Raw genomic sequence first — 27,601 nt, forward strand, 5'->3', positions numbered from 1 at the left:
ATAAATTGTCTGGTAATCAAAAAATGTACATCAGATATTGTAGATAATGAAAAATATTATGATTCATTTGTGTACAACTGTTCAAAGCTGTGTTTGCTAGTTATGTACTGGCTACTGTTTCTAATGTATGCTCAAAATTAGCTTAAATTGCTGTTACTGAAACATTTGGCAAACTTTCAGTAGCGCTATGATTGTTTGGGTAGTGACAAAATGAAATCTTCAATCATTTGTTTTTATAAAGAAAACATAATTAAGGCACAAGGTCATTCACGACAAAAGGATTTTAGTCTAAAGTCTATATTCACCTTGAACCCATTCAGTAGACTGAACCATACAGTAAAAACCTACCGCAGATATTCACTTTGTTGTGCAGTCACACATTTAGTAGCGCTGATATGGAAGTGGTCTAAGCAGGGCTACACACACAGACTGGGCCTCATCTGTTAGGGAGCTCCAGCTGGGTTGTGTTGAATTTTTTATCAAACAGAATCAGCACTCAAAAGCTGACAGCTGCTTTAATGGCATTAATATTACAGACCACCTGACTATAACATAATTGTATTGACAAAACAAAATACTTAAATGATGTACAATTTCCTGAAAAGAAGTTAATCCTAATGAATTTTGATTAGATGAGCATGACTTTCTACATGTAATTTTTGTAAAATATTAAAATATGCATATATTTTAGATGGGGTTCCTCATCACATGGCACACAAAAAACATCCAATTGATTACAGTTGGCGCATGGGTCAGATTTTCTCCACCTCGTCTGCTAATTATTATGGAAATTATAAATGAGTGAGTCAAGGATTAGCATGGCTCAGTCTGGCTCTTTGAGTGTGCAAGCTTGCAGAATCGGGTCAGGCAAGCACACAGAGAGCAGAGAGAGCATCCATGGCTACGTTGGTTATAAATAGCGTGTGCCTGAGCAGCTTTCCTGCCAGCATCTCCACGCATTGCAGTGTGAGGGGGGTAGGGGGGCTGTATATTGGCCTTCTGGCAGCCTTTGCTTACTGCATGCTGCACCCACTTGGCTGACAGAAAAGCAGAATTTCATTTACATGAAAAATCAGTCTGGTGAAAGACTCCTATACAGTAACATCTTAAGCGCATTGTGCAACACACGCTTAAAATGCCTTACTGTGAATTAGCATGAGTTAAAGCCATGGTCATGGCGAAGTTATACAGTTCAGGTCACTGACCCGAAATGGTGCATTTTGGTGTGTGTGAGTGGTCAGGCATGAAAGATCCAAGAAGTCTTGATGTTCACTGTCATCCACATAGACTATCCTCACTCTCAGTGCTATGAGCCCTTTTATCAGGTCTAATCGAGCCGTCTTGTCTGAGGCCCTCAGGGCCTGGCAAGAAGACAGCAGTTACCAGAGGTGATGGATGCAGGTCAGATGCACTCCTTGAATGGAATGACTTTAATGTTACCTACTTCAGCAGTAAACTTTATGGACAGATGATTTAACAGGCTAACAAACAGTCTTCCTGGGGAGTCAGAGTAAAACACAATGGAGCAACATGGAAATGTGACCTAGTGCTTTCCTAATACACTGTGTACACTGGAAAATGAGGAGCACTTAAAAAAATCTGATTGGTTAAGCTATAGTCCAAAGCCTTTGTAAAATAATACTCAACACATGCACATGACCACATTCATACATTAAAATTTGTATTTATGCACCTGATTACTGAAAGACATAGCTTCCTCTTAAAGAGAATTACCACCGATTTTTCTAAATTTCTGCATAATAAACAGTTAAGATGAGTGGTCTGATGTGAAATGGTTCATTGTAGGGAAATGTACTGATTCTGATTTGTTTACAATGGTTGTGATAAGAACCACACAAATACAGGAATGTTTTTTACTATTCAACATGAATCTACAAGTGTCTTCTGAGTTTTTACATGTTCTATAGGAGGCTTTAGATCAAAACTATCATAAAATAATGTCTTATGCATAACGCAGTGTACTCGCAACCATTTAGTGTAATAACTTTTTAAGAGGCTGTGCATTACAGCAATTCTTACCACAGCTAAACCTCTTTAATTATTAGGGTGCATTGCTTTGAATAAACTTGAATCTAATATATAACACTACAGATCACATTATTTACGTTCAGTCACAACACACAACAGCACATTATAGGTATTCTGTCTCTGCTGGAGTTTATTGCTTGAATGCCTACTATTGTGGTTCACTATGGGACTGTAATAGTGCACTAGATATTCTCCACTATGTTCTCAAAGATGTCTACAAAATAACTTTTAAAATAGTACACTACATAGTGTACAGGGCATAATGACAGACACAGCCTGAGGCATGGTTCAAATAACATGGGCTCATTCACGAGGACACATATAATCACCTTCTCCTTCATCTTCTCGATCTTCCTGACAGAGCTGCGGCGCTGCGCACGCTCTTCATGCCGCAGCAGGTTGACGTTCAGGTCACCAGACTTGCTGAACTGCTTCTCTTCCTGTTTCTCAGCATCCTTCAGTTTGCTCTCAGCACTGATGCTCTCCGTGTGGTACATGTGATATGTCTTCATCACCTACAGAGGGCAGAAGGGAGGCAACAAGGGGAGGCCAATAAATGAAAATGGACTGAAAGAATGAACAATAAAAAACATGCAGAACATTTCAAAGATTTCAAAGAGCCTTTCAAAGAAATAAGATAAACTTGTACACCTTCAAAAACACAGTGTGGCCAAAAATGCATGGACCATTTCAAGTTTAAGCAATCATGGCAAGTATAACATCTAAAGAGTAATACTCTGACTAAAAGAAGCAAAGGTGCTGACACTGTATTCTCAATGTACTCTCAGAATTGGTTCTATGCTTAGAAAATGTGAAATGTGGTTGTACAAGAGGACAATTTGGTGGAACAGCTGTCACCCCCAGGACAAAGAGAGCATTCTAAAGGGTGATGATGAGAAATTAACAATAGAGTCAATTTGTTCAGAGGTTTGCCAATATATGTGCGCACATGTACACAAACACTCTCCCTCCCTGTTCACTGCTGTTGTTGAATCTAATCCAGGGCACCTTCTCTGAGGGTGAGAACTGTAAGATGATGCTTTGTTCAGCACAGAACTCATCCAAGATCCTCTTAACCTTTCACAGTCAAAGGTAATGCAAGAGACAGCAAAAGCATGGTGAAATACTACCAATACTACTCATAGGGAGATTTTCCACAAGATTCTGGTGTATGTTTGTGGGAACCTCAGTCAAAACAGCTTTCGTGAGGGCCGGCACTGATATTGGACAAGCAGGCTTGAATTGCAATCAGCGTTCCGATTCATCCCAAAGATCTTCAGTCGGGCTGAGGTCAGGGCTCTATGTAGGCCACTGAAGTTCGAACTCATTAAAGCATGTCTTCATGTACCTCATTTTGTGCACAGGGGTCATGTTTCCCCAAAATGTAGTCACAAAGTTGAAAGCATATAATTGTCTAAATGTGTCTGTATGCTGCAGCATTAAAGGAGACCTATTTTACTCTTGTTTTTTCAGTTTAGTTTGCGTTCTTGTGCTTTTTTTCACACTTTAATTCAGGTTTTGTGTAGTGTGTTTTAATCTAGAATTTTTTCATTTGTGAAAAAGGGACATTTCCAGGGCATACATGGTTTTGAAGGTGGTTGGGGTGACTAGTACTGCCCACACCCTGAAATGTGATCGGCTACCCCATACGCCACATCATGGCTTGCAACTTGCTGTGGGGCAGGTGTTTGCCCTTTTAAGAGGAAAATTGTTTCACTATCAGCGATCTGTCTAACCTCTCTCCAAATTCTTACCTCTACCACTCCACTCTACTGAGCTTAAAGATACGATGTGAAAAACCAGACGAGGCCAGTAACATTACAGAGGCAACAGACCATAAGTATTTGTGTGTTTATCTAAAAGACTGAATGCCTTGATAGCATTGTGTGTGACTAAAACAGCTGAACTCAACAATTAGATAGGTGTCCACATTCTTTTGACCATGTAGTGCATGTTATTAGGATCTGAAGGAGGTATCCTTTACACTTCTGTCATGTTTCTGTCATTTCTTGACATCAAAATAATTGGAAATATGTCTGTCACACAGTGTGAATCAACTGCAAATATAACCCATTGCTTAAGTCACAATTAATTAAGCATGTAATTATGTAATTATATTTGAATAGTGTAGCAAAACTAATGACTCTCAACTTACATTTACATTTACAGCATTTAGCAGACGCTCTTATCCAGAGCAACTTACAAGAAGTGCTTTGTGCTTTAGAGAAAGTATCTTTGCTAGCTACCATTAGCTTAGGGAAAAGACAGTCCTGAGCTCAGATACTGCTAGAAACAAAATGTCACTGCGGACACAGAGTGAAAAAGGAACAGAGTTGAACACAGAAAGAACAATGCAACACAATTACAATAAAATACAATGCAATAAAGTACAATACACAGTGCAATACAATAAAATATATATAAGTGCAGCTTATTTCTAGGCATTCGTGGTACATGACTTACACTAACAAGCCCAGGCCTCCCTTTACATCCCCCCAAACTACTTCTTTAAAAGGAAAAGTGAAGTAAATCTGCAATTCTGCAAAAACTTCACTTACTGTAAAATTTAAACAGAAATGATCTTCTATAGAGAAATCAAACACAAAACAATAAATAAAATAACATTCCCAGCTCTGTAATTCATTCAGGCTGAAATGGCTTATCCTCTCCCCACTGGAAAGATGAAGCTCCGCAGTCAGACACTATTTGCCTTGAAATGAAGCATATCTTTTGAGTAACATCATCCTTGAAGAGTCACTCAGGGCTCGGGTGAAAATGATGACAAATTTAGAACCATTTTGCCAACCATGTTCTGCCCACTGTGAAATTAGACCTCCACATTTAACCCAACCGTGCAGTGAAACATCCACACACATGCACACTAGTGAGCACACTTGCCCAGAGCGGTGGGCAGCCCTACACATGCCTGGGGAGCAAGTGGGGGTTAGGTGCCTTGCTCAAGGGCACTTCAGTTATGGACTATCAGCCGAGGGGATCGAACCGGTGACCTTCCGGTCCCAGGGCTGGTTCCCTAACCTCCAGCCCATGACTGCCCCGAAAAGCATTCCATCAGAACTCCACAGGCAGGCTATTCATTGACTATGTATGAGCCTTTAGAATAAAAATCGGAAAGAAGGTCCTACATGTTCTCATGTTCACTTAAGTCAGGGCTTTCACACAAACGCAGCAATGCTGAGTCAAGGAGTCTACTTACAATGGAGAGAACACTGTAATGATGAGGTTCTACACTAGGATGGGACATTTTTGGTCCTAGAAGCCCAAAACATTGCTCACTGTGGAATTTAATGTGCTCTAACTCACTTTTCCAGCTCATCAAATGCTTTGCAGTTATCTTACAGGTTCAAACATGTCCATCCCATCCCTCTACAAGAAAGCTCTGTAAGTGCTTTTGACCTATTCTGTGATGGTACTCATACAGCCAGAAGTAGCCAATTCAAATGATGATTTCACTGCCTTATTAAATCACTAAGCCTTTGGTAGACAGACTGCTCATGCAGGCTAATATATACCAATGAAAACACACACCCTTTTACTACTTCTCTGGTTAATGCTTTAGACTCAGTGGTCACTACCGGATGCTGGAATGTTACAGACAATGCAGCACAATGCAGCGTCACAATGTATCAAACAGTATCTCCACTGTATCTGTGCCACTCTAGTCTCTTTGTACTTGGTTCTCTATGCAGTAAGTAGTTCTACACAGATTTGGCAGTGGTTAGGATGAAGAATTAAAGGGCCCAGTTAGAAATCTCACCAACACTGGTCCAATTGTGTACCAGTGTAAATAAGTAAGTTGTACCTTTTCATAACCTAATGTTTTAAAACAGAACAATAAATATCAATGGATTATAGTACAATAATATTCCCTGACTAAAGGTCCTGAGACGTAGCCTTGAGGCTACCACCCTAGTGACAAGAGGGGTACTGCCCCAGTGACAGTTTAGTACCCTTATTTCTGAGAGTGTAGCTGTACAAGGCTAATGTAGCTAATAAGACATTTAAGTTTATACCAACCACAATGGCCCTGTTGCTGACATTGTACGAGTGTGGTCACCAATCCTCTTCCTTGAGATCTACCTTCCTGTGAAGTTTAATGCCACCCTGCATCCAACATGTTGCACCCCTCCCTTACCTAACACTAATGCATCTGAAACAGCCACTTAAGGACTTCTAAACAAATTAATTATCTAGAGCAGGTGTGGAAGATTGTGGTTTGAACTACAGTCCACAGGAAGGTAGATCTTCTGGACCAGCGTTGGTGACCACTGCTGAATGACATGCTGTTATCTGCAAAAAAAAGACAAAGTACAGCTTCAAACAGCTTTGCCTAAATTTATAGATAATGTACGATGTCATAAACAACATCAGTAAGTCTATTTTAGATAAAAATCCAATACCTCAGGTGAGTGTGTGTGACTTAGGCAGCAGTTTGCACAACATTAACTAGTGGAAGTAGTATAACCAAGTGTAATAGCTAATATGTCTCAATATGACACAATGCGCTTAACATGCTTCTTTAAACAAATTCTACAAATCCCAGGCATTAAAAAAGTGTGCAGCATCCGGGCCCTCATCCTCCGTAACCCCTGCTGGAAAAAGCTGTTTCCTGCTGCTCATTAGGAAGAGGATGAGCAGGGTGTTAGCCTGGGGACCGCTCACTAGCCCTGTACCTCAGTCTAGTAAAAGCACATATATGTGAGCAGCCTATTAAAGCACTTCTCCCTTGATACTAGCGACTGTAGTGCAAAGCAGTGCTTGTGTTATGAGCAGGATCCAGGAGTTAGTCTAAAGCTGAAAGGTGACTCAACATTATATTAATAATAAGAACGTTCATTTTTAACATGGTTTAATGTGGTGCTCACTATTAAGCATTATGGATCATGCTGCAAGATTGTGCAACATCCATAAGATCCTCTATGACAGCTGTCTAGAACTGATGCCTCTAAATTTCTCTTTATGGTGGAGTTTAATGGCCAGTGCTGCACAATTTTTATGAAAGCTAACAGCTGGCTCTTTTATGGTGCGCTGCTTTCTGGAGCACGGATCTGTGGCCTTCTGCAGAACAATACCACCATTAACTAACACAGAGTAAAAGCCAAACTCTCAATCACATTCATCTTTTGATCTGCAGAGAGTCACAAATCATGAATAAATATAATATGACAGGAAAACATAAAGCTGTGCCCTAGTTGGAGGAGTTCACAGAAGCCTTACTACAGACACTACAGCGTGGGAGAGAAACTAGGTTACCATTCCACTCCTCCCAAAGCTGTCAACCATCAACCCATTCCTCTACAGATGGAAAAAAGAAAGAAAAAAAAAATAGGGAAAAAACATGTTTACAAGCTAGCTGAATAGGCATGAGCTGAAAGACCTCCAGCAATAGAATCTCATTTACAGGCATGCTGAGGTGGTTCAGAGCCTGTAGTCTGATGACAGCTTCAAGCTGTTAGACTTTAAAAGAGGAACGCCACAGTACCTTCAAAACAGACCAGTCTTAACAGGGGTCAACACTGGCAGATAAGATTGCAATAACACAGATTTACTTTTTTGATGTACACTATATGGACAAAAGTATTGGGAATCTTAAACATTACACCTACAGGAGTTTTTATGATACCTCCTTCTAAATCCAGAAGCATTAATATAGAGCTGGTACTTTGCAGCTATAACAGCTTCTACTTTTTCTGTGAAGCTTTCTTCAAGATGTTGGAGTGTGTCTGTGGGAATTTTTGCCCATTCATCCAGAAGAGCATTTGTGAGGTCAGATAATGTGGGACGAGAGGGCCTGGCTCACAATCTCTGTTTAAGTTCATCCCAAAGGCGTTTGATGTGGTTGAGGTCAGGGCTCTGTGTGGGCCAGTAAAGTTCTTCTACACCAAACTTTAAGGGCCAACTACGTCTTCATGGACCTTGCTTTGTGCACTAAGACACAATCATGCTGGAACAGAAAAGGGTGTTTCCCCAACTGTTCCTCCAAAGTTAGAAGCATACAACTTTCCAAAATGTCCTGGTATGCTGAAGCATTAAGATTTCCCTTCACTGGAACTAAGCAGCCTAAGCCAACACCTGAAAAAGCACCACAGCATTATCCCTCCTCCACCAAACTTTACAGTTGGCAAAATCCACTCAGGAAGGTAATGTTCTCCTGACATTCACCAAACCCAGACTCGTTCCTCAGATGCAGATAGAGAACTGATTCGTCACTCCAAAGATTATGTTTCCACTGCTCCAGAGTCTAGTGACTTCATGTTTTACACCAGTTAGCAATTTGATCAGTTTTTCATGTTGGTGTTATCAGAACAAAAGCCTTGTCTCTCCATTTTTATTGTTTTTCACTTTTTTACAGAATTTGAAAATGCAATGAAATCTACACTGTCAGAAAAAAGGGCACTGTACAAGTGCATGTTTGTTCATCAAGGTACTAACAATATAAATGTTCCCTCAAATGTACAATATTGGTCTTAAAGTCCAATTGCATATCTTAAATAAGGCCAACATTTTGTCACAAACATGTAATGTTAAGGTTATTTTAAGTGTGGCTTCTTGAGTACATCTTTGTCATACAATATGGCAAATAGTCATACAATATGGCAAATAGTCATAGCATCAATGGGATTCACAATCTCTGGATGATGGGACAAAATTTTTAGGAGATTAAAAAAAAGGAGGAAATAAATAGAATGGTATAAACAATGTATATAATGAATTAAACCAATGCAAAAACAAATGCACTGGTGTATCTTTGAAGTGTACATGTTGCCATTATGAAAAATGCATAATGATAAGTACAAGACCACCTAAGTCTTCTTCTGGAAGCTTCATGACTGAATGGACAGTCAAAAGAAGGAAAATGAGAGTCATTACTGATACCATTATTACTGAAATACTAATATTTCTGATTAATGATAAGCTATTAGGTCAGTATGCCTATATAAGAATACTTTGATCACTTTGATCACAAATACATTGTTGTTACTAACAAACACACAAGTGGACTGCAGGACTGGAAAACCACTGCTGTTCATTTCTCTCTTCATCTCTCTCTTCATCTTCTTTGTAGCAGCATCAAGCAAAGGGAGTAATTGGCTGTACTGCAGCAGAGGGACTGCAGTCTCTCTACACTCTTATGTCTCATTCCTTATTCCCAACACATAATTCAACCAACACACGGCATGCTGATCAATAACCAAGCCTGCAGGAAAGTGCTTTTTTTATAATTAATCAATAATTTATTTTGGTTGTTTTTAATTATTGAGTTCTGATTACACATCAAAAACATCTGAAAAACAGTGTGTGCTCAACTAAATAAGTAATTAATTAGTTCTGAGCAGTATATCAACCTTTGTTGCTTTTCAAGATTATATGTAGGGATGCAATTATATGGTTTTATAGCCATTGTTCACACTTTAATACAATCAAACATGTAAGATGCCCAATGATTTTTCAAAATTTCTATGTAAACCTGCTGTTGAGATGTGGACAGTTAAATGCAGAGAAAATGACTGACTCAACATTTCTTTACAGTGGTGGTGATGCGAACCTGGGGTCACAATGTCATCAACACAAATACAGCCAATTGATTTAGTTTCCAAAGTGAGCAGTACACCCACACACATCTGTGTTTTTATGTTTTTTTGTAGCAATGAATAATGTAAATAATACGCTCTCTTTAGGTACACTCTTGAAACAGATGGAAAGAAAATGGTTCTATACAGAACCATGAACACTCTAAGACCCTTTGCATGATTAAAGAGTTGTTTGCATCATGAAATGGTTCTTCAGATTAATGGAGAATGGAATATGTATTACTTATAATATTCTACAATACATATTCCATTATTCCAATAATAATAATTATGTATCTTGCACCCCTAATGTATACAGCACTGTGCAAATGTCTGACTAGTCTACATTTTTTAATTGTCCAGTCAAAACAGCCAGTGAGCACAAGTTATTCATTTATCAGGAGATGTTACTAAAGAGATTATATAGAAGCTAATCCATTTACAGCCAGAGAAAAAGAAGTGCAAAAAAACTAGTTTCCAAAACCTGGAGATAAATACAACTAGAGACAATGGGGCTCCTGATGACTATGCAAGATGTAGTAGTCCACAAAAACTGTTACCATCAGATAAACAGTACTAAAATGTTTATCTTTGAGAGAGAGGAGAAAATAAAACTCCACTCTTGCTCCAGATCTGGAAAATAAGCCACCAGTGTTTCTGTCCATCCTTCGATTGAGACCAGATAAATCAACACCAAGAGTCTTGAAAAGCTGTCAAGAAGCCAAAGGAAACAGGCAAAAATTACATAATTAATTAATTAATTAAGCAAAGCAGCTACATTGGTTCTCAGAGCAATGGATTAACCACACCCAAATCCAGACATCGATATCACTGAATGTGTTTGGGATTACTTGGACTGTGAGAAGCAGAAGCAGAAACTGAAACTGAAACTGACACTTTGTTAGTGTGGAATGAAATCCCTGAAGATTTCTCTGAAAAACAGCAAGCAAGTCTTATCAGAAGAATGCACGCTATAATGAAAGCAAAGCATGGACCCACTAATTCTGAAAATGTAATATTTAACATTTTTAGGCTTCTGTGTAATTTTCTGTTAAATATGTTTTCTGCTTTTTCCCTAACACTAACAGATGAATTGTACTTAGTTGGTGTCTTCACTAGAAATTAAATAAAAGAAAGGTGGTCTCTGAATTTTCCATGGTACTACATAGTAATGTCTTTGTACTTGCAATGTAATTGCATTTTCCCCACATAATCCTGTTCAGCTCACATTCTACACATCCACACTAAAATACCAGATACGATCGCCCACCAAAACTGAAGCACATTCTTTTACAGCCTACAGTCAACCCCAAAAATACATTCTCCCCGGAATACAGACAGAGGTTTTAAAGGGATAAACTCCTGTATCTCTTCCCTGATGCATTATCTTCTCTGACAGTGACCTTGAAATGCACACCATCGCCCGGGCTCCACTGCTCACTGTGTGACACACATCGTTTAAGAATACAAACAATAGTAGCTTCATTCATAAACATTTCTGAGCTGGTAGAAAGCCTGTGCATGACTCAAGGACACAGAGAGGGAATTTGTTGTGCACTCTGTCTGTCTAAGATCAGCAGAACACATTCACTACTTTTACACTGTTTACTAAAGCAGTGAGCTGAAGTCTGGGTCTGGGAAAGCCTCCCGAACTGCACACTGTTCAGTCAGAGCGTTTGAAAGGGATGGGATATGGTTTCTATTACTATAGCACACTGTAATCAACTTTTAAATGAAATTTCCCACTCTACATTTCCCAACAGGTGTCCAAGGCCCCCAAAGGACTTTCTCAATATGAGTTTACTTTGCTTTACCAACAAAACTGTCAACGGGCTGGAATGTCACATTATCACAACCTCTTCATAGGGCTGACAATACTAGTTTAAAAGTCACATTGCTATATTTGAGGGTTTTTGCAATTAAAATAAAAATGCATGTTACATGCAATGTAGAAGATTCAGAACATTTTTTCAACAATCATCTTACAATCCCCTGGTTGACGATCGCTGGTTTATACCAGTGTGAGCTTCTGTTTTGTGTTTAAATCTGTATTTAAAAATTTAACGTTTGACAAATCATACTAGACAAAACTACAAATTTCACTTCTGATCCTACTTGGCAACCTTAATCATCACTATAGTGATGAAAAAACTGTCCACAAAACACCATACTGTAAGTACACTGCTATATATTGCGACTGAAAAGCTCCTTCCAATTTACTCATCCATTTCTTTTACTTCACTTTACCCATTCAGTTATGGAAAACTGTCCACCAGTTCAAAGTTGCTATCAGGGCACCTGCTGAAGTCTACAAGCGACAAAGGCAGAGACTGCTCTCCACATTGTCACTGGAGTCACTGAACAAATGAGTAATGTCAGTCTGCTCTCTCTCCCTCCAGCAGAAATGCTGAAAAAGCAGAGGAACACATCCAGAGAGAGAGAGAGACAGAGACAGAGAGAGAGAGTGAGAATGAGAGAGTGAGAGAGAGACAGAGAGAGAGTGAGAATGAGAGAGAGAAAGAAAGAGTGAGGGTGAGAGACAGAGAGAGAGTGAGAATGAGAGTGAATGAGAGAGACCGAGAGTAAGAATGAGAGAGTGAGAGAGTGAGAGAGTGAGAGAGACAGAGACAGAGAGTAAGAATGAGAGAGTGAGTGAGTGAGTGAGTGAGTGAGTGAGAGAGAGAGAGAGAGAGAGAGAGAGAGAGAGAGAGAGAGAGAGAGAGACCACCTATGCTGTTCTTTACTCCTTTACTGAGGAGGAATTTTTACAGTGCCAGTGTGGGATTAAGCAGATAGATTTTTAGAGACGTCACAAAGCAGCTTGACTTTAAAAATTCAGGTCCAAGTGCCAGTGAACAACACCTGCCAGTACAAACTCTCTAAAGGAAAATCTTGAGAGGAACCAAGACTCAAAAGGGGAACCCATCCTCCTCTGGTCGACATCAGACAGCAAAACAATAACATGACAAGAGCTGAATAGAGCAAAAGATTTTACAATCAATGTACATTAATGAATATAGAGAAAAAGATAAAAGAAACCATCTTGTCATTGGAAGTATTGGAAGAAGTATTTAGATGGAGGGATGGAAGGATGGAAACAGTAAGAGTGAAGAAACAGCAAAGGGATTTTCTTCTGCAGTGCTGAAGTGCATTCTGGCTTGCAGCTTGGAGATGCCACAAGTGTTGAAGTGATTTAAGCAGGGATGACTGCAGTGGTGAAAGCCTCCGTTTCATCATCAAATATTTTGATCACTGCCATCATTATTCTAAACACCTTCTTCATTGTCATCCTCATCATCATTATCCCACTGTAAACTACCTCCATTTCTTCAGCAACAGGTCATGTGAAGCATCACTTTCGTTCTTCACAGGACTCCAGCCGAGAATTAAAAACACTTAAACAGCAAGCAAAATGCTGTGTTGCCATGGTGAATGGCCCAGTGGGTGAGCTCCATTCAAAAAGAAAAGAGCAGAATGGAGGGGAGAGAGAGCGATTCTACTCACAGTGTACAGCTCGTTTGTCACTTTCACCAACTCTTCATGCATCTGAATACCGATTTCTTTACTCTGTAAAAAAAAAAAAAAAAGTAAACATGTCAACAATGGTTACAAATATTATCCTGAGCAAACATGAATGTAAAACATGAATAAAGAGTTTAATCTCCACAGAAAGAGGCCACAGATCAATAATACTCAGATGCACATCAAAAAGATGTTAGTTTAGGAAGGAAGGAAGGAAGGAAGCACGGACAACAGACAGACAGAAAGATGGAACAAAAGAATATAGACAGACAAAAAGAAAGACAGAGAGAAAGAAAGACAGAGAAAAAGAAAGTCAAGTTAAGGAAGGAAGGAAGGAAGGACAACAGACAGACAAACGTGGAACAAAAGAATACACACAGACAGAAAGAAAGGAAGACAGAAAGACAGACAGGCAGACAGACAGACAGGTTTTATACAGTGTGTGAGATGAGGGTGTATCAGCTGTAGTGAGGGCTGTGTCATTAACAGTGAGTGCAGTTTTGCTCTCCGCGTGTTCTAAGGACTCTTGGCATGTCTGTGGTTTGTAGTTAGATGTTTTGTGCAGGGCTCCATTTTCCTGTGATTATTGCAGGTCTATGTTTAGCAGCAGTGCAAATGTCAGTCTTTTCATTACGCTTCACCAAGTCTCGCTCACATACCATGACAACAACCAACCAGCCGGACCGTGAGGGCATAAAAAAACTGAAGGAAGTGATTAAAATAAATGATAGAATATTTGACCCTTCTCTCTTTCATCATGGTGGTCTTTCATGTCCAATTCTGTTTCTTGGGTTGGATTCTCAAAAGTGCCCACAAAGTGAGAACAGAGTGAAGTATTGTTGATCTGAGTCTTTAGTTTAGCCTAAATTTAGCTGATTGTACAGAAGAAAGAAGAACATGCTGTGCCAAGATGTCAGAAAGAGACACATGTACCCTCGCCTTTAGATAACTGTACAGTAACACACTAAGCAAAGGCAAAACACGACACATACAACACCAGAGCCCAGCAATGTGTTTTTACATGTTTATTTTTTTACATATATATATATTTAAAGTTAATTTTACATATTGATTTACATAGATATTGTTTAATATTCATGAGGATACTATTACTATTATTATAGTATTTTATTATTATTGTATTTACAGCCATCATATAAAGATTTTCACCCAAAAATAAATGCATTTCTCAATACAAAAGTAACTATCTATCTAGAGGGGACTAATGAGCCATTAGCACTGACTAATATTGGCAGATGCTACTGTACATTTCTGCACTGTACACTAAACAGAATGCTAAAAAATAACATTGAACTATAATCTTGATGTTTGTCCTCTGCTTTTAGTTTGGTGAGCAATGTCATATGCTACCTTCACTGTGAGGGTTTTGTTAATGTGCCTGCGTGTACACTGGTGTACAGTTTCTTGGTATGAACACGGATGATTTATGTCTGCTTCCCCAATGGCCCTTCATACTGATAAATCACAAAGTGCTGTAATACCCAACAATCAATAAGGCCCGCATCAGTGCAGCTTCTGCACACGAATACATCTGGGGACTGAGAGTCTCTCTTTCTCTCTCTCACACATCCATTTACAAACCCTGCCCTCCACATTAAGGGAAACAAGAGCCTAAATAAATCTCATTTGTGCAGGGTGTGTGTTTTGGACAACACCTGAGACCCTGATACATACATCTCATCCTGTCAGCTTGCTTCTGTTTCACATGGAGACATTACACAAGTCCTTCTTTAAAGGAGTTTATTGCTTCCTCAGTTGGATCTGAGTTGAGCGGGACGGCACTGGAAGATGCTGATGACTGTGAAGTGACCAATCTAACTAATCAGAATTAGGGCAGCTGCTTTTTGTCAGTAGCTACTTTTCTCAGCCACACCCTACACAAACTAAAGTCTAGCTAACATGTTACATGTAAAACACAAACTGGGGGCTCCTGAGTGACGCAGCCATCTAAGCGTGGGACCTATTATCTGGAGATCGCAATTTCGATCCCTGGTGATGGTGATGTTGGGAGTCAAAGAGAGTGCAATTGGCCTTCCTCCCTCTGGGTGGGTAGGATGCCCCCCCCTTTTCTCCCAATCAAACAATGCAATGCTAGTCAGCGCAGGCAGTTGGCGCTTTCCTTTGAGTGCACTCGGCTGTCCAGTGATGCTGCATTTAGCAGTTCAAAAAAATGCAGTGGCTGGCTTTACATGTCTCGGAGGAAGCCTGTGCTAGCCTTCACCCTCCTAGTGCTGGTGGTATTGTGTACTTGGGGAAGTCTTAACTACTGAGTGGAATTGGAAACATCTAAATTGTGAAGAAAATCCAAGACAAAAAAAAAAAAAAACGCAAATTGTAAAAAGCAGTGTTAATTAAAAAAAGAAATAAATCTGATCCCAGCCAGCAAAGAAAAGCACAAAAAAGAGGCTATTGCAATGGGTTTACTTGGGTTGTCACGACTACATATTTTTCTAATTCAATTAGACATATCTGAAATATTAATCATGATTTATTTTCCAAATCCAGCTTTCATCAATGATCAAGTCACAAATATTTTAGATCATTTTAATATTTTAAATCAAGTTGCCAGCCCCTTTAACACTGCAGATAACAAATTCTGTTTTCAATATTACAACTGCATACATTTTCTTAAACTCCTGCTTTTTATATAACTTTACCCAGTTGTGTTTTTATCATTTTCCATCACTGACACTATTTACATCTCAGAATACTCAAACAGAAGACATTCAGATGTTCTGTCAAACATATGTGCCCATTTCCGAAGCAAATGCTTTTTAATATGAGATCCAAATGTGTTTTAATTTGATATTCTGTGTGTAGCTGACATTTAGATGCACCATTGCAAGCACCAACTTCAATCACAGGACATGCCGACAGTCACAGTGCTCAGTAGATAACTCTGATGCAACATAGTGAAAGAGCAAATGCAACCGACACAGTGCAGTCACTCTCTGTCAGAACCACTGCTGCTCCCAGTGCTGTCACGCTTCATTCTTCCCTTTACTGCCTTCCCTTTAATCATTCTTCTACCATGCAAAGCAGCAGCAACAATGACTAGCTAATATCTCTGCAAGAGGAATTGGGACATCGATGCACTGACTGTCCTCAACACAAACAAACAGCGTCCTGTGCAGCTGAATGTTTCATTCAAGTTTATAAAGAGGCTAAAGAAAAACTACATGTGGGACCAGAGTGCTGCTCATTATCATAAGAGATGAGCTGTCAAACTTGTGATGCTTATATTGTGCAAATCCACTGAGATTGGCGTTCAGCCCCAGGTTGGCAAGGTATCCAGCTGAGAAGCTAGTTTAAGTTTTCAGTATGTGGCTGTTTTCGCACCTTAAAATTCAGGTGCAAAAAACCTCCCTCCAACTGCCAACATGCAAAACACATAAACAACAAACACTACAAAAGTAAACAGCGCTAGTGAGTGACCACTCTTTTCTTATGCTTCTTTACAAAGCAATTTAACCACCCACACCCAAAGAAGAGACAATTACTATGCAATTTACTAAGTGGCTAGAGGCATAAACCTGAAAGATAAATCTTAAGAATGGATTCTTGCAGTAATCCAAGTTAAAAATCAATGAAGAAAATACTTTAGTAAGCACAACAAGTTATCCAGTGTAAGCACCACTGTCGTTCAATCTTTTACATGTGGGCAATACGGCGAACACATAATCCCATAATACTAATCATAATAATCAGCTTTTTCTGCGGTTTGTAAACAAGGAGGAGCAGAGAAAACGCACCAACAATACAGCACTGTCACATTTAAAAAGGGCTATGAAAAGGACAATTACTTTTATTTTTAAATTCAGATTTGTTTATTTACTACTATGATTGCTATTACTTTTTTAGCATTTGATCTGTTTTTACTATTTAACTTCTCAATCCCTGATTTCTGCATTGGCTTCTGTATTGGTCTCCCTCAAAGTTCTCCGAGCTTAAATAAAGGTTGATTGATCTACTGCAAATTCATTAAAAAAAAAAAAAAAACATTTGACGGAGACCCGAAATCAAAATCACTTGTTTGTTATAAACACGTTCAGAAACAGGCCACTTATTGCTTGCATGTTTATGATATAAGTAAAATGAGCCACGTAAGTGCACTAACACTGTATTAGAATGCTTTTACACCTGTACCACAATGAGCATAATTATGTGTGACTCATAGTCAGTTGCCTCTTGCTTTCAATTTAGCAGAATATTTGCTTCATGTTATTTAAACAGGCAAATGAGTTATTGAATTTAAATTGTTAGATTGGCCTAAAACAGAGCAATGTGGTTTTTATATGGCAGCTTTGACTAAAAGAAAATACTGTAAATGTGCTTCTGTATTTCACAAGTTCATGTAGCCCTCTTAGTGTGTGAGTATCAGGTTAAAAGAAACAAGGTTAATAAAAATCAGCTAAAAAATGAACCATCAGCTGTACAGATTTCTTGGATTTCTTGGCTGTAAAGAAATCAGAATAATATAAAGGATCATGATCAGTTGAATACTCTAACTACTGGTAAAAATAACTGAATAAGATGGTATAATAATAAGCTGACATCCAGTCAGCTACTTGTTGCTAAGCAGTTTATGCAGTTGCTATGTTTACGCAGATACTATACACTGGTTGATGTTTCTCAGTAACTGGTTTAAATGATTCTGTTTCCCAAGCTGAGGGATACACATAGTCACATTGGGTGGTATTTCAAAAAACCCTGACAATAATCTTCATTCAATTTCATTCCATTAGCCAGCCATGTAGTTACCTCCTCTGATACAGACAACAGACACATCTCTACCACCCCTGCAGTCCCGCACGCCGCTCACTGAAACTGCCACAAGGGATCTTTGAATATTTAATCATAAGCCAATGCCAGATTTCTGGACAGTGTTACTTTTATATATTTTTACACATGGCATTTATGCATGAGTGATGAGTGAGTACAATATTTAACATATACCACATGGCAGATCCATGCTCGACTAGTTAGGTATTTTGCTGTGTGTTGGTTTTTATTCGTATAAAATGCTGTGTTAAAGCAGGCATTGTACTGTAGAGGTTGCTCATTAATTTATCACATGCGATTGTGTGCGAAATGCGAGTGTATCTTTTACTAACTGTTAAGGCATGTGTGATCTTTGTCAGTTGTGTTTATGTGTTTGTAACCCTGCTAAATGCTTCACACATGATGATGTGTTGATGTGAACTGTGGAACATGTTCATGAACATTTTATGTGCTGCTCAATTTACAGCCACAAGCTCTCATACTGGCCTCTGCCTGTCATGCCTTTTTGATTAGAAATAAACAATGTACATTCTTCCTCATCCCTGCAATCTTACCAGCACTACAGAGTAAACCATACCTAACATCTGAGCCTTAAACCTAAAAGCCACTGTCAATATTTCTTTATTCAGTATTATTCAGTACATCTGGTGATTTATCTTGCATCATAAACATGTTTTATTAATTAAAGGAGATTAATTATCATGGCAATGAATGCGAGTTTATGTGTACAGAGCGAGAGGGGCTACACATTAGGAGGCTTAATGTCAAGGTTTGGGAACCACTGATCTAGATCTTTATGATGTATGTATCCATGATATACTCAGAAAAGTATATTGTGACATAATTGATAGCGTTGACATATCGTCATACTGCCCAGCTCAACATTCATGACTATCTAGCTCAAGGCACTTCTACATACAAGTACCCACAATTTCTCCAGGGCATTTTAGCTGTGTGTCACTGGCTCATTTACTTTCCCCACTCTGGTATGAATGAAGACTGAGAGTGCAAAGCTTCACTCAGAGGAAGAACAGCCAGGTGTAAACATGCTAGTGGTGTTTAGGTTAGACCTCAAGAATCTGAATTATGCGCTGACAGCATTCCAATACATATTGAGCCCCCTGGCTGGAGTATGCTATACTGAATACTGCCTTGTGGCAAAACCCCTTATTAAACGCAGATGATTATGCAGTGGTGTGCCAATGCATTGTGTTAACACATGCCTGTTAAGGTAAATTTATACCAGCCAGCAATTCATAATGCTAGCTGTCAGCAGGTGAATGAATACATTCACATTCCAGGACCACAGTCAGAAAGGCTGAAGTACACAGGTAGATCATTTTAGTGGTAGATTTATTCATTCATTTATTCATTTATTCATTTTCCAGCTTCTGTCACATGAAGACACAGCATTTGGTAATTTGATATGCCGTGATTTGAAACAATCACTGCAATTTAGCCACTTCCTCGTCTTTGCTGGGTACCCTAGTTAGTCGTCGTGACAAACATCATGACATCTGTCAGGACAATAACCAGTAATGGTAATTGATGGTAATGGTAATATGACACTGTCATATAAGCTGCATATGACACATTTTTGGCATGGTTATGTCAAAGTTGTGTAGCATGTTTCAAGTGTTGCTGAGTTTTGGGCACTGAATTTTATTATCCTGTGCAGTACTGTGTCTATTTAAGACGTCTGCATCGCTTATTTGCTTTGACCGGCCACAATCTCTTGAACTCATTTCATTACTCCTGTTACTCTTGCCTCGGTGAGAATAATCAGTGTGTCTATGTATGTCTGAGCTTCTGTGAGAGTAAAAAAAAAAATGTGAGAGTAAAAAAGGCAAAGACCTTTTTGAAAAGCCGGATGACATCCTCGCTGATCTGAGCCAGGCGGACGATGACGTTGTTGATGTAAATGTCGTTGAGCGTGGCGTGATCTCTGCTCTCTCTGCGAGTCTGATTCAAAACCAGGTACCAGCAGTTTACTGAGGAGAGCAGGTGTTGATCTTTCCTAAAGGTCAGAAAAGGGGCATAAGAGAGAGATTTTAAGATTTTAGTTCTCAGTGCAGATTAGAACTGAAATATATTTACTTTTCAAATATACACTTTAAATATGCATTATAAATATACACAAAAAATACTGAAAATTCTCCTTTAAAATTCCTGGACTTTTAATAAACACAGAAACACAGAGAGATATGATTAATGCAATTCCAAACTGTTTACAGCTCTAGATATAGTTCACCTCACAAGACTTTCACTTAGAGCTCTGACATGGGTTACAAAATCACATCCAGAAATAAAATCAATATGGTGACACTCTTGGAAGCTGGTTGTATCTTCTGCTTCTTAGACTTAACTAATCCCAAACTCATTCAGTGATGTTGCGTTCTATTCAGTTTCTGTGTTCTAATGCATATTTTCAATTTTCTTTTCTTAGCACCAGCTTCTTAACATCCTTCTTCACTTATTTTCTTTTGACATTTCTATTCCTGGATCATCTAATATCTAATCTCCTCAGAAGTATCTCCTCCAGCCATTTTAGATGCATAAGAGAAAGAGACAGCTAAACTGTGCTTGGATAGTTCATTATGTAAATGTTAGAGTCACCAACATTCATAATGTCAGTGACACTTCTGGGAACAGCTCCGTTGGGGTTTAAGATTGGAAGGTTAAGCGTTCAAGTGTCAGTAGGAGGCCCAAACAACTGATTATTATTGTTAGCAATGGGGACATTTTTCTGACAGTGAAAAGTGAAATACTCAGCGGTTGTTTTGCCTGAGAAATTCAATAAATGAAAGGGTGGTAGCTCATGAATCTACATAAATCTGCATAACTAGAGTTGTCTGAGAACAGAGCATACAATCACATTTAAGTAACTCTGTTTGGCAAAAAAGGTTTTTAATGGCATTTTAGTTCAATTGTGTTCAACAGAGCTTCCAGTGGCCCTCGTTGTTCCTAGTATCAGGGACACAAGCCTAAGGGATATTACTCTCTGTCCCTTATTCTCTTGGAATAACCACGCCAACACACCATTTGAACGCCCCTCTTCCCCTGAACACATGCTTTTACGCACAAACATGCAGTCTGACAGCACATCGATCACTTAATTCCTTTTACGCTGCTAATCATAATGACCCTGAGAGAAAGCGTTCTGGCTTGAGCCTAATCAGCTTTCAGGGCTGTAAGGCTGTGCTAACCACCAATCCTGACTCGGCCCCTGTCTCAATCCTATCTCTTTCCCCAATCAATCAACAAGCTCAAGGATGAAGAAAGAAAAGAATGGATGAGAGGAGAATCTCAAGAAGCGCAGAGATAGCAGGATGAGGTTTCAGATAAGGGATGGGAAGGCAATTACTTTGGGGAGTTTGAGGACATGAGAGAGAACATCAAAGCACAGGCCCTTCGGAGAGTTAGCGAAATGCTAATCACTGCTAATGAAGTGCATATCTCTCTCCTGCAGTGTGAAGCTAGCATTATTAGCCCGCTAATCCGCCCCCACCACCAGAGATGAACGCAAACAAAGTAGCGTATGCTAACCGCCCTGCTATTAATCTCTTAGTCTCTTTATCCTGCTGGCAAAACCACTAATCTGGTCCCCCACATTCATGTTTTGTGGACTATATTTACAACATGCTGCAAGAATTACAATTTGCTAAATGAGAATTTAATAGACACAGGGTGTGTCGAAACTCCACCTATCTAATGCTTTTTAATCCTGCCAGTAACCATATTAGTCTTCATAGCTTATACGTAATGTACCTAAGTAACTATATTAAACACATTATGCTAAATGTATTCTTTTACCACCCAACCCTACAAGCCAAGTCTGGTAGAGCCCAACCCTGTACATCATAGGACAGACAAGCAGAGGGTAAAGTTTCCTCTTCATCTACAAGGATCATGGCGTGACACAATCTAGCTAAACAGGAAGTGGACATACAAGAAAACAAACAAACATAAAGGCCATAACATGGTTGAGCTAGTCTCTTGCAGCCAGATGGGATCTCGTAACCAGAACACACATCTGGGAACAACTTGCTTAACCAACGTCCTTACAGAAGAATCTGTCCACTCAAAGGCAATCCTGGCAACACCCTCAGGCATTTACTTCCAGTCATATATCACAAGATTTCTATTTCTTTAAATGGGGAGATACCTATAAACCCCAAACTGAAAGTAGCATTAATGCTTCAAAAAGCATTGAAATCACTGGTACAATCTGACAAAAAAAGTATAAATAGTTTGTAACGTTGGACTCAAGTAACATAAAAAAATGTCTTTTTCCAGCTTGCACTGGATGCACATGCACATATCTTAACCAGCATGCCAACTGGCTTCTTGTACTGAAGGAAGAGACTTTCCCAAATAACAGATGCCATGTTGAGCAGTGCAAGCGTTCCCACTCCTTTTCCAGCCAATGAAATGTCTCCTCCTTTAAAATATCTCTGGCTAAATTTCTTTTGCAAAACTCATCACTAAGAAGGGTGAGCCCTCTCTAAAATCTCCCCAGTTTACTGTAGTTTGTGCTCTTTAATGTCCAAAATACAATCGATAATACAAGCAAAACAAGCTAGTTAGTGAAACACTAACATTAGCCAACAGAACTGTTTTCTCTTTGAAGAGATAATGTTCATTTCTACTTCATGTAATGCTTTCTCTGCCCATGCGACCATCTACAGGCTTAACTGGAGTTTTTGGGGGGCTTTTCAACCTTGCTAACCGACCTTACATTCATGTCGGAGACTCACTTTTACCAGTTATTGGATTGGCTAAGGGATTTTACACTCTTTTTGTTTCTACTCTAATAGGTTTCTACCCATATTTTCTCATGCTTCTCCCCAGATATTGCTGTTCACATTCACATCTGACCCTGTAGGAGCAGGATAGATCTACCCTCTTAAATATAAAGGTTTCTAAATACCTTTGGCATGCATGTATGGTTCCACAAAGAACCTTTCCTGATGCTGACGCCGCTACTGAAACCACTTGCATCAACTGATATAGATGAGATATTTTTCTTTAAAAACTATTAAGTTTTAAAATGAGCTACTTTTAAACGAAGCACTTCACTTAAAGAAAGCATCTAAATTACTCAAATGTTCATAGGGAGAAACATACAGCTAATAACATCACAGCACACTGTGTGAGTGTGGGCTATTTCAGGTTAGATTTGTTACAGAATTGGATCAGAATCTTTTTTTTTCCATTTTCTCAGATATCGGCCTAATACACAGATCAGTGTCATCTCTTCATTGTGTCATCTTCATTCTTTACATCTCATTTGCAAAGTGATTCTTTAGAGATCCACCCACTGAAATGTTCATGTAGGGAACCACATTCACCAGAAACGGGACAAGATTTCTTCAGCTCGGCGTTGTCTGCGCTGTGCAGTTCAGAGGGCTCTGATTTGGAACTGGGTCATTCTCACTGAGCCTCAGGCTAATTCTTCTTAACATTGTCGATGGAAAATGTCTTTCTCCATCCAGAACTCTTGGAGTGACCTTATTCTCTTCCTTGCTCTGCCTTTTCATTTATTATTTTTTTACACATTTTGAGAACGTTCCAGAAATATCACTCCAATGGAGAAATAAAAAAAGCAGGGAATGCATACAAATTGACTACAAACTGAATGAATAATTACTGCTCTTAATTACTTTCATACAGTCAGATTAAGATATGTACTCCAGAGTCCATCCCCATACAATTAAATTGCTTTTTATTTCAGCTAATGCTACTAGCCAAGTCTGTTACCATATTTTACCTCAAAATTTGAGCTAGAAAACCGAGAGTTTGTGTTGAATCAGTTAACTGATACTAGAAATAACGAATAGCAAAATGAGGTTAAGATTCTTATTCATCAGAGCTTTTCTGCAACACTTCCTATTAGCTATGGCTGCAATTTGTACTGTCTGCTGCTTAGCACTTCACCTCTGGAGAGCAAGTTTGAAATATGATAAGTAGAATGGAGAACACAGTCCTAGTTAGCTACAGTGAATGTTCACTTTCTCACACAGGCTTTAATATTACCCTTATACTATCGAAATGAGCTTGGATTTCTGCATCAGAACTGGGCAATATGGTGCTATTTTATTGTTATTTTGATACATTTTGCTATTGTGACAACATACATTCCTGAGCATATCGTGGAAATCATCAGTACTTAAAGAACACTGACCATCTGCCTGGTTCATTACATGGAGAGCATTAGTGCTGTTTAACTGGATTCAGTACTGTGTGAATCAAAGAAAAATCATTGCGAGATTGTGATGGCATCACTGTTGCAGCATGCCTGAGTGTCAAAATACCTTAGTATTTATCAAACGTATTGTGTATTGTCAAAGATGATATTCAGATTTTTATGATATCTTGCCATATCACCTATCACTAAGCTGTAAGCTCAGATCGTACCTATTTCCTCCACCCCTCTCTGATTTCACTCTGTCTGTCTGTCTGTTTGTGTGCAGAAAACTACAAGAAAGTGTGAGTCATTTTTACAGGCAGGCATGCATTCCTTAAACATTACTCTAATCACGTTAATGCTATGTGTGGGCCACAGTGAAGTTATGGAGAAACAGACAGAGAGATATTACTTTCTCTGTTTGTGTTTTTGGGTTGTAGTGCCCACCCTCTTCCCTTCCCAAACAATCCAAAGGGTTCCCCTTTTGAGTATTTTTCAAAGTTGAACAAGGAGTGGAGTTATCTGATACAAAGGGGTTGTCATGAGTCTAAATATGACAGCATATAACATTATAGCTATGAAACCTAGTTTTTTTGATAGGTCTGAACCAGAGTTTTTTTTTGTAACACTGTCCCTTTTTCATTTAGTTTTATTTTGTTCAGATTTTATCCCACTGCAATGACTATAGTGCACTAAATTACACATGGGATAGCTTGTTTATTGGTCAGCAAATTTTGCTGGGATACAACTGCTCTGTTACTCTCACATTTGGCAAAATTTGAGCCAATAAACTCCTACTTTGCATAGAAATAGAGAAGATTAACATCTGTGTGAATTACAGTCAAAGCAATAATAATAAATCTTACTTTATATCTGCTTTGTCAAATTGAAGGTAACCAGTCAGTAAACTGATGCAATACACCCATGTACCAAAAAGAAAGGCATTGCTGTGCTATTATTTTATTGCTCATTTGTCGTTTCTAGAAGCAGCTTGTGCTGCAGAAACAAAATGAGCATCTGTGTAGAGTCGGACGTTAAAACAGGCAGACTATGTGGACAGTACAGCGTTGACGTGCTGTGAGAAGCGGAAAAACATGCTTTGCATCTGGTGCAGACCATCACTAAAATGCACTCCCACCATCAGTGAACTGAACAAGGTTTCAATTGGAAGTGAACTGAGACCAACAAATTTTGCCAGATGGTTCATTTGTTTTGTGCACACTTGAGTATGGGTGGGGTGTTCACACCTATCGAAATGGTCTGGAATAAAGAAAAAGATTCACACCAAACGAGGCAGGTGTGAAAGCGCCCTAGGCCTTGTTATACTGCTGGTGCATAACGTCTGAAAAATATTCAATATATGCTCTTTCGCTGCTTCATACATGTCAGAACACTATGGTTCTTATTCATCTTCTAAAGTGTAATCAGAGCTTCCTTCTCATCCCCATTTACACTCACACATACACAGTTCACTCAAGCACATGGGGACGTCCACTGTAGAGTGGACTGAGTTTCAGATCAGTCCACTCACACAAACGCTGACTACACATATTTTTCTCATGTAATCCCATATAAAATATTTAACTGCCTGTGAAAAGCCCTTTTTCAGCTTATTAAAATTCTGTCACGTGTTTTGGTGAGACGGCAGCCTTGGGCTAGCTACAACTCTATAGTTTATGACAGCAGTGAGAGCCCTCTGCAACTTAGCGATCTGAAACTTAGCCTTGTCTGTTTATCCACTAAAACTCTGATGCAGTTTTAGTCTCTGGAACAACCTGCAACAGAATTAAACTTCAAACCTTGTTGGTCAGTTCAGTACAAACATATCAATAGAGGATCAACACTGGTCCATGTGCATATGTCCCATTTTCTTCATCAGCAGTAACACACATGCTATCAGAAGTGTCATATGCTGTTAAAGCTGCAGAGGCTGGTTAGACCACTGGACTTGACAGGTCATAGTGCTCATGTCCCAGTTGCAAATTCCCAAGAAAGGTATTATACTACACTCATTTGACTGAAATACAATCTTACAAGAGACAAAGGGCACTAATTATCCATTTTTAGCCATGCTTGTGTCCTGGTTTGGAAAGCAATTGAGGGCAGCAGGTTGACTATTAAACTGGTTAACAGGAGCTCTGAGGGAGCTGCCTATTTTAATGCTCCTGAAAAAGACTCAGTGACGTACACTCTCACACAAAAGCATACACTCTAAATTAGAACAAAGACATCAAAAGTATTGATACTCCTGTGCCAAGTCTATATCAAAATTTTAAAAACGTAACAATACTGTTATATCTATAGTAGTGGAGGTATTGAGTATTTGGTGCCACAGTCCTGTTTAACTAACTGCAAGTAAAGAAAAGTGTGCGCACCAAAAACAAGATGGCAACCAGCACTACTGCTGCTACAGCACAACAACCGAAGATACACTTTAAATTGCAAAGCAAAAAACACTTTGTGGTTTGAGTTCATACAGCTAACACAAATTTTGACATGTCAACTGGGTTTCGGTTTCATTTTGTTCTTCAGTCGTTTGAATGCCACCTAGCAGTGCTGGTTATAATGTAGTACATAGTAATATTGTTTATTGCCATTGTGCATATATTCATGCATCTATATACCCTCCTGTAATGCAATTATTCCTAAATCCACTGCTTTTCCTATTTTAGATTTTGCCCCACTCTAAAACACCCACTTCATCTCTGGAAGGGCTGGTTAAGCAGTGAAAACACCAAAATACCCAGAACCAGGGCTGAAAATCACTAATGCATTATTGCTCTGTCGCTTGCTGTCCATGAGTTGCATGACCACTTCTCATATGGCAGCATATCCACATGTTGAGATCCCACCAGACCACACAGTCAAACGACCTCTCACTTTCTCCACTTTGCCGGACAGACCAGCAGCCAGTGGGATGAGTCACCAGCCCTTAAAAAGCCTGGATAATGACTGTGTGTGTGTTGTATGTGTGTGAATCGAGTGGGGTATCATTAGTGTGGAGTTGAGAGCAGGCAGATAGGCTCTGAAGCTCCTTAGGGAAATGCCTTACTGCTGAAACAAACAAAGCAAAATTCCAGCATCTGTCTGCCTCACACAACCACACATAACGCTTTTCTTACACCTATCACTCAGTGACAGTTTTACACCAGCACTGCTAACCTGACAGCCACAGTGGCTGTGAGCTAATATTCCTGCTCTGTAGTACTTTCTTTCATAACATGATTTCTCATAGCTGTTATGCTTTTCTGACATGTAAACTGGTGTCTAAAAACACGTCGATTTTTATTTCTTTTGCATTACAAACTACCAATCTGAACAAGACAATCACCTTGTATTACTGCTCTGATGAAACAAGTCAATAATAAGCATAGCTCAACAGTTCCAAAGCAATGTGAGTTCAGAAAGCTTGTTCAAAACCTTGTTCAAAAAGAAGATACAATAGCATTCA

General features: G+C 39.1%; 1 protein-coding gene across 2 annotated transcripts in view; it reads right to left on the reverse strand.

Moving 5' to 3' along the window:
* srgap3 (SLIT-ROBO Rho GTPase activating protein 3) overlaps window positions 1-27,601 on the reverse strand; it is a 126,749-nt gene that overhangs the window by 45,904 nt on the left and 53,244 nt on the right. For both annotated transcript variants that reach the window (XM_017712643.2, XM_017712642.2), the window contains exons 3-5: window positions 19,818-19,980; window positions 13,143-13,205; window positions 2,379-2,564 (exon numbers count right to left, since the gene is read on the reverse strand). In XM_017712643.2, coding sequence (XP_017568132.1) covers window positions 2,379-2,564; window positions 13,143-13,205; window positions 19,818-19,980 — 412 coding nt within the window. The remainder of the gene's footprint in view (window positions 1-2,378; window positions 2,565-13,142; window positions 13,206-19,817; window positions 19,981-27,601) is intronic.

Source organism: Pygocentrus nattereri, chromosome 26 (assembly GCF_015220715.1).
Source record: "Pygocentrus nattereri isolate fPygNat1 chromosome 26, fPygNat1.pri, whole genome shotgun sequence".
Lineage (NCBI taxonomy): Eukaryota > Metazoa > Chordata > Actinopteri > Characiformes > Serrasalmidae > Pygocentrus > Pygocentrus nattereri.